Source organism: Gadus morhua, chromosome 12, assembly GCF_902167405.1.
Source record: "Gadus morhua chromosome 12, gadMor3.0, whole genome shotgun sequence".
NCBI classification, from domain to species: Eukaryota; Metazoa; Chordata; class Actinopteri; order Gadiformes; family Gadidae; genus Gadus; species Gadus morhua.
In genome coordinates, this window is record NC_044059.1 from 26862946 (window position 1) to 26871095 (window position 8150).

At 46.0% G+C, this 8150-nt stretch overlaps 1 protein-coding gene across 1 annotated transcript; it reads right to left on the reverse strand.

Annotated features, from left to right (window-relative positions):
• Nucleotides 1-1443: 1443 nt before the first annotated feature.
• tmem161a (transmembrane protein 161A) lies at nt 1444-7562 on the reverse strand. The gene is made up of 11 exons (XM_030373174.1): nt 7432-7562; nt 6785-6888; nt 6509-6592; nt 6228-6319; nt 5939-6095; nt 5268-5483; nt 4617-4760; nt 4151-4264; nt 3645-3819; nt 3294-3390; nt 1444-2968 (listed from the first exon to the last, which is right to left on the reverse strand). Exons 1-11 carry the CDS (start codon nt 7432-7434, stop codon nt 2661-2663), a joined length of 1494 nt encoding a protein of 497 aa, XP_030229034.1. The 5' UTR covers nt 7435-7562; the 3' UTR covers nt 1444-2660.
• Nucleotides 7563-8150: the final 588 nt, after the last annotated feature.

Here is an 8150-nt window from a genome sequence, read left to right on the forward strand (position 1 = left end):
CACGTCTGGTTTGGTTCCCTGGGGGCTAGAGGTCCAGTCTAGGAGGCCATGTCTGGGGTCCACATCACACACACACACAGACACACACACGCACACACGCACACACTCTCTCTCTCTGTCTGTCTGTCTGTCTGTCTGTCTGTCTGTCTGTCTCTGTCTCTGTCTCTGTCTCTGTCTCTGTCTCTGTCTCTGTCTCTCTCTCTCTCTCTCTCTCTCTCTCTCTCTCTCTCTCTCACGTCCCCATAGAGACTGCATGGTGGTATGTTTCCCTTGCCGGCTGCAGACCACAGAGCAGACTGGGCTGGCCTCGGCCTCCAGTGTGGGTACATGATTCATGAGATTTAATGGACGGGTCAGCACTGTCACCCTCCACTTCATTAGGCCTGACTGTCTCCCACAACCAGAGAGCCTGATCGTTAAAACAATACATTCACATATTGTTTCTGCATTGCACAAAGCTCTATGTTTTATGGGCATTTGAGGCAGGGTGGTTCACAGACAAAATACTCATTTACAGTAAGCGTTTAAGTTTCATGTCAAAAAAGGATAGTATTTTTCCATCTATAGGTAGAATATTACAGATATTGTATATTGTCATTCAAAAACAAACGTCAAAAAAACCTATATGATCTGCAACAGAACCACATATCGATTGTCGCCGTACAAGTATTTTTAATTTCTCTGCAGATTGTTGTTAGACTTTGCCAGCAGTATTTTTTGTACTAAATTGGTAGCGCATTACATTTCCTAACTTCCATTTAGCCGTAGAGATATATTCTCTATGTCTTGGTTTATTTTTGATCCTGGAAGTCAAACAATATCATTAATTGTACATAATAATAGCTATGTCAGGCAAAGACCCCCACCCTGCCTGGTTTAAAATGTCATCTTTCAACTGCCACATAAAACAGGACTTGAACTGAAGACAACATGCTCAGGCTTGCAAACCTCGGAAAGATTGTCGGATTTGGTTCTTAATCCAGGGTTGTTCAGTGATGTTGACTAGCTGCTGATGAATTCAATGCAGTCATACATCAAAGCATTTTTAAGGTCGCATTTAAAACGGCTTTGAAGTCAGACAAATAGTTGGCTATGAAACCTGTGTCTACAGATTCAGGCGTCCCCTTTTTTGGGGGGGGGGGAGGAGTTGGTAGATCAGAAATTACAATCCATCACCATCTTGGACCTGCTCCCCAAATTTCTCAGAGGCAATGAGTTCAGAGCAATTATCAGAAGAGGGGAACCAACGGCTGCTGGTCTGAGACTACGGCCCAGAGCGACGGCTAGACACTATTGTCATGCATGCGTCTTTTGTCCAATGAAGTGGCGGCGATGAGGGAAGAAAGCCCCTTCATCATCATCATTCATGGTTCCCACGCTACCCGCCGGCAGCCAAGGGGAAGAGAGGAACCCAGGAGACCCAAGACCAGACACGAGATGGGAAAATACTAGTAAATACTTTATTTAAGTCACACAAAAATAAAAACAAATCATACAAAACGTCACAAATGTGTTTTCAGCCAAAAGCACACACTCGCACACACACACCATGCACTTAAAAAAACGCTTAAGTTGATGTAAAAGTGTTTATTTTCCCGTCACAGTTTAACACGATTTAACTAACATTCCGTCTCAGTCGAGAGAAAAATCACACAGAAACGAATCTAACAGAACACGCAAATGTACCGCAAAATGATATCCAGTAGCATTTGAAAATAACAAAAAGGTTATTTGCTGCAGTATAAATATATAAATAAACCATTTCCTCCATTTTTAAATCCATATCAGACGTTAACCGATTCATAAGAAAAAAAATTCTGTTTAGGGAGTGTGTTGCAATACACATTTAAAAGTAAAACGTGTGCCATTCAAAAACGTAAAAAGGTAGCAAAACAACGCATCAAATAAGCTGAGCGAATGGGTTTAAGGAGACCAAAACACTTGAGACCTTTCATTCCCAAAACGATATGAAACAGAAAGGACGGTGGTAACCCACATCATTTAGAATCCCTGAGATCCCAGGCACTTAAGAAGTCAAAGAGTGAACCCTTGCATTGGACAGGCCCATTTGCTTCGTAATACTTTTGTTATTAGGCAAAAAATGATATTTAGTAGCTTGGATTAATAGGACAGCCACATCCACCGTTTCAATCAGACTCCTGCTGTGGTCTGCTGTGTGTGACGGCGCAGGCTGTGACTGAAGCTGATGGCTGCTTCGTGATTAGTGTGGTACGGCAACACAACCTAAACTAAAAGCTTTCGAGCACTCATGAAATCGGTGTCATATCGGGACACGAAATCCCTCAAAAATAGACTTTTAAAATGTACAAAGGAGGCAAAGTAGGACATCTTACTTTGCCACACGCTAAATCTCTATGCAGCATCTAACGGTTAGTGGTCGGCTAACACGGGCATAGGAACATCTGAAACATAAACATGCCGCTCCATAGTAGCGGAAACGACCTTTTCTCTATGGTTAATCCTCGCTGGTGGACCCAGGGGCTGAAGGGAAACCAAAAGCCAATGTGTCCGGGACATGCCAACGACGCACACACACACACACACACGCGCTCCAGAGGGGCGTGTCTTCCAGGGGGCGTGTCCTCTAGTGGGGGCGTGTCCTCCGGGGGGCGTGGCCCTCAGGGGGTGGGCGTGGCTCCTCAGTTCTGCATGAGGTACTGGTGGAAGTAGATGCCGAACAGGGAGCTGATGACCTGGCAGGCGGCCGTCCACCAGGTGAGGAAGGCGAAGAAGCCCCTGAAGAAGAGGGGCGTGAGCACCGTGCGCAGCGCGGCGAAGGCCTCCGTCAGCCGGGCCACCGTGGCCTGGATGTCCTCCTCCGGGTCCTCGGCCCCGTCCTCGTCGTCCTCCAGGCCCACCACCGGCAGCACGGGGGCGGGGGTGGGGATGAAGAGGGCGGGGGTGACCCCGGGGGTCTGGTCGGGGTACAGCCCCCAGGAGAACTCGCCTAGGGGAGGGGAGGGGGGAACCGACCAGATCAAGGGTTGGTTCAGGTAGAAAGGGCTTCGTAGGGTTGAGTACTTGAGACCTTCACAATACACGTTTGGTATGTACGCTTTGATAAGAGATTACGAGTAAAGCTCCGACATCTTTGATAGGGGAGGGCTTTAAAATGCACGTGCCCGCTATAATATTATATCTTCCCTCATTTACTAATATTCACAAACGACAATTTTCCGAAATACAATATTTCCACGTCATCGATATCAGACCGTCATGCGACAGTCTGATGGTTCGGTGTGAGGGGCTTGGAGGGCAGCGGTCGGTCTTACCCAGGGCCTTGAAGGCCAGCGTGGAGAAGAGTATGATCAGGATGGGGATGAGGTACTGCAGGGTGACCACCGTCAGGTAGCAGGACACGCGGGTCACCTGAGAGCAAACGCAATCGTTTCGGGTCACTTTTATGATTTTTCTTTTTCCCGTCTGGCTCGATCGGTCGCCCCGCCTACCCAGTGGACTGTAGCAAACACTGCTTATCTTTCCATCATACATCTAGGTGGACACGCCCACTCATGACGTCACTAAGGCATAGGGAAGGGGAGACTTTCAAACGTCTTATCACACTCACGCCTAGTGGCGTGATCGCACCCCTTTGCGTCAACACAGGGACGACCGCTACTGACCTTCCTCTGGATGTCGATGGTGGCGATGCGGCCCGCCTCCTTCTTCATCTGCTCCACCCACTTCTGGGCCAGGTTGAGGTAGGCCTGCAGATGGTAGCGAGTCAGCAGCAGGCGAATCACACAAAGAGTCACGATGACCCACAGACGCACGCTGTCGAAGGCCTCACTGGACACCCTGAGAGAGAGAGAGAGAGAGAGAGAGAGGGGCGACAGGACACAAGATCAGCTCGAGCTGCACAGGATAGTCTCTCCTGGTTAGGCATTCAACTTTTAGCAAAGGCCCAAACAGGGACAGGGGTTGTTAATTAGTCTTGACCCTAAACCTGTATTAATGGCATCTATTTTATAATTCATGTGAAACAATGTACAATGTATTTGTTCCTGCTCAATAAAACTTCTAAACTAAAACGCACGGTTAGTACGATGCCAACGATGCTGTTGAATGAACATGGTTGATCCTCGCCAGCAGAGGCTTAACAGTGGGTCCTGTATGTGTGATGACTTACAGTGTGATGGACGTCTTCCCCATCGGTGCGTTGGCCAGGAAGTCTCTGGCGATGGGTTTGATCCACAGGAGCACTATGATCACAGGCGACAGGAATCCTATATGCAAACACATCCTATAGGAAGTAATGGGGATGTTAGATAGGGGATGTTAGATAGGAGATGTAACACAATGCGGCATTCAGTAATTTCATGCAGAAATGCAGACGCAAAAAAGTTAATTCTTTTCTTAAATCTGATTTAAGCACCCTAACGATGTGCTATCATCAACAATGGGGATATCAGGGCTACTTATTATTTTACCATTATGATTTTCAGATTTAGGGTGAGGAAAACAAAAAGTTTTACTCTTTAGTTTTAATTAAGTTTCAATTCCGTGTTGCTCATTTCCAAATCAGAAGTGCTTAAATCCTGAGACCATCAGAACGCAGTGCCACTTGAGTAAACAGTAAACTGCTGGTTTCTTACTGGATGAGGGGGCGGTCTGAGTTCAGCTGGACAGCATCCAAATGAGTCTGAGCCAATCTGAGGCCCGGGAAGGCCAACAGGGCACCGATGAAGGCACAGATAGCAGCCAGACCGAGCTTCACTGTGAGCTTGGTTACAGGGATTCTGGTGGGAGAAAAAAATTTAAGAGCATTAGGCGTCAACACAATTTCCTTAATTGTTATAGTTTCTTTGTAGGTCTTTGTGAAATAGTATGTAGAGTGATTCAGCAGAACCGTCAATGAATTTTGCTAACTAACCCAATTGCTACACACCCTGTATCGAGAATTTGGACCATTTACTTTTCGGGCATCAAGCAGTTTTCAGAAGAAGGTGAAACAATATATCGCTGTCGGTGCAGTAAAGATGTTCATACAACCAAGTGCAAAGCACTAACAATAACTAGGTTAACCCATCCCCCGTATACAACACAGACAGCTAGGATAAGATGCTACCCAACTAAGTACTACATACAATAAGCGTGTACATTAAGTGCCAGGACGTACAACATACAGTAAGGCCCAATCCCATTAGGGTTAAGGGGAAGGCATAAGGGGTAGAAATGGGATTGGGCCTTAGGCCCAATCCCATTTCTACCCCTTACCCCTTCCCCCACGTTGAGGATGTACTCACGACCAGTCGGCGTAGCCCTGCTGCTTGGCGAACACCTCCAGGTTGTCGAAGGCGCTGGCGAAGCCCGAGTCCAGGCCGAACTCCAGGTAGTCCTCGCGCACCACCAGCACCAGCATGGCCACCAGCAGCGAGAGGAAGCCGAAGGCCAGGCACACCGAGCGCTCTCCGCCCTCGTCCGAGCGGAAGTAGTGGCTCATCAGGGTGTGCAGAGACCGCCTGCCGCCTGCCGGTTAAGGTCACACTCACCCCCGGAGGTACTGCATCAACGCACATACATGCTTTTAGTCCATGTTTCATATGCTGATTTTATGTGTGTTTTTTGTACCACCAAAAGTGAGTTTGGTACTTAGTGAGGTCTATGGTCTGTTTGACTTCAATTGGACTTTATACAAACGTATGTGAGCATTTAGGACACTCTGTGGACCGATAGCACTGAAGATTACCTCCAGGATATCTCCACCTTTTCAACTTTTATGTTAACAAATATTAATGTTATCTGTGTGACTCTCTTCATCATTCTTTTTCGTACCAAGGGCTAATGTGGTACTCCTATTCAGCGACATTATAATGTTATGCAATATATTATTATGAACATTTTATTAACATTACAATGTTAATTTATATAGATTGGGGCGAGGCAGCAACAGAAGGACTGTAGGTTTAAAGGATACAGGGAAAACAGCACGGTGAGGACACACCAGATGGCTCCGATGTTGACCTCTTTGCTGGTGTCCACCACGGTACCATAGATCTCGGTGAACAGGAACACCCCAGCCGCATACAAGGCAAAGTCTATCAACCACTGGTACTCCAGGAAAAAGCGCAACACTAGAAAACAAAAAAAGTCAGACAAGGAAGTCAGTTGTGCAGGGGAATGAGAGCAGGGAGTCACAGCAAAGTGCAGGGCTCCTTGAGTCTGAAGGTCACATGGTGCAGGCTAGGAGTGTTTGTTTTGCTAACCCAGCGCGTCAAGGGCATTGACAGGAGTTTTGTCCAGGTGAAGGTCGATGTCCTTTGGCACCGTGAGAGGTTTATTTTCCCCATTCTGTCTCCTAAAGCAGACAAAAGTTTGTTTGTTTAAAATTTGCTGGGTAAAAGTCGGCTCTTGGGAAGGCTTTCACTGAGGAAACCAAAACAGCAGCAGATATTTCAATGACCACATGCGAGTAGTGACACACTTGAAGAAGGCTGTGCTACTGCAACACATGGATGTGGTTTCTCCCCTCCCCCCGGGTCCTCACCTGTCTCTCTTGCTGGGCTTGGGAATGAGCTTCCCAGCCAGCGCACACAACTCCCCTTCCGAAGGGTGTTTGAACCGGAACAAACTGGAAGACACAGAAAAGTCACTTTTGCTTTTAACACTGCAGTAGAAATGTGTGTATGATTCCCTTGTTGGTTTCTGTATATATATCTATCGAGATATATGTATATCGATATATAATGTTTATCAATAGATAGATAGAGGTATCGAGACAGACACAGACAGAGAGAGAGAAAGAGAGACAGAGAGACATTACCTGCCGTTACACAGAAGCCAGCGGGCAAAGGAGCAATGGGGTGCCATTCTCTGCATAATACTGGCAGCCAGCAAGCTGACCACCAGCTGAATCCCCATGAGCGCCTATCAAATGAGTATACACCAAAATGATTTTTAATTTCATTAACAAACATGGTTGGAAAATGTTATGTATGCAATGGATAGTTGCATAGTTGTTAGTAGTATATACTAAGGTGCATTAGCAAATGTTTCATTAAGAGCGATCACACCCACAAGACACACACATGTCACGCTCTTGCACAGCTGTGGAAACCAGTCAGCTGTGTTGATAGCGACAACACTTTGCTCCTTTGACGAGAGGGATCACCTCTGATTGGGGCGAGAATAAACAGAACGCATGCTAATGATGAAATAAAGAAAGAACCCGGTCTGCAGACACGTTAGAAAGCGTTGGTCCGCATTTGAATGGAAGTTAAGACAGTTGCTTTACGTGCTAAATTTAGATGACCAATAGGAGCTGCGAACGTTTCTGCAGGAGCAAGTTAGCTGGCTAGCTTTAGCGACTTCGTTGTAGCATTTTGTGAAAAGGTAGCTTTCTGCTTTTAAATAGGCTTGCTACACCTTTATGGTTGGCATGGTAGCTGTACTCTACCAAGAGTGACTTACCATCTTGAGCGAAGGATTTCAATTCAGAGGACCGTGATTGCCTGCAGTTCCTTCTCATTCAAACGCCTTGCCCTGACAGCTGGAGCAGCTAACATGTGAGTGTGTGTCGCATGTACCGGATGTGATCACGGAGCCGCAGGAACCAGCAGCCGTGCTGGTTCCTGTAACAGATAAGCTTAATAATAAAGCTAGTATTCATAACAACGCTACTACCGTTATTTCAATACCGTTACTACTAATAATAATATAAGTAATACTAATTTTAGTAAGGGGCTGAAGGGCTAAAGTCTCTTCTCCCTTTTTGTGTATCTTGATCTATCAAATCTTGAAAGATTGTATCCATTTTAGTTTTTTGCTCTTCTTCCTTTTCTTTTTCAGCTGAATGCCCAATGCCAAATGATATCCCTCTAACAATAATCTCGATGTAACATGCCCCAACAGAATACTCGATACATCAAATTGAATAAAAATAAAATGTATGCAAATTCAAAAGATTTAAGTCTGAGGTTTGCATGTTTAGCTCTGAGGTTTGGCACATTCACATTCAAACACACACACACACACACACACACACACACACACACACACACACACACACACACACACACACACACACACACACACACACACACACACACACACACACACACACACACACACACACACAGCTGAGCAGAAACATTACACATTGTAATGTGTAAATTATTGCATTGAGTTGA

What these genes read in the sequence shown, in the direction of transcription:
- tmem161a (XM_030373174.1), bottom strand. An exon ending in TCAGACCGCCCCCTCATCCA is followed by an intron (nt 4,265 to 4,616) that starts GTAAGAAACCAG and finishes TACTTCCTATAG; the next exon opens with GATGTGTTTGCATATAGGAT. An exon ending in GCTGGCCTTCAAGGCCCTGG is followed by an intron (nt 2,969 to 3,293) that starts GTAAGACCGACC and finishes CCCCTCCCCTAG; the next exon opens with GCGAGTTCTCCTGGGGGCTG.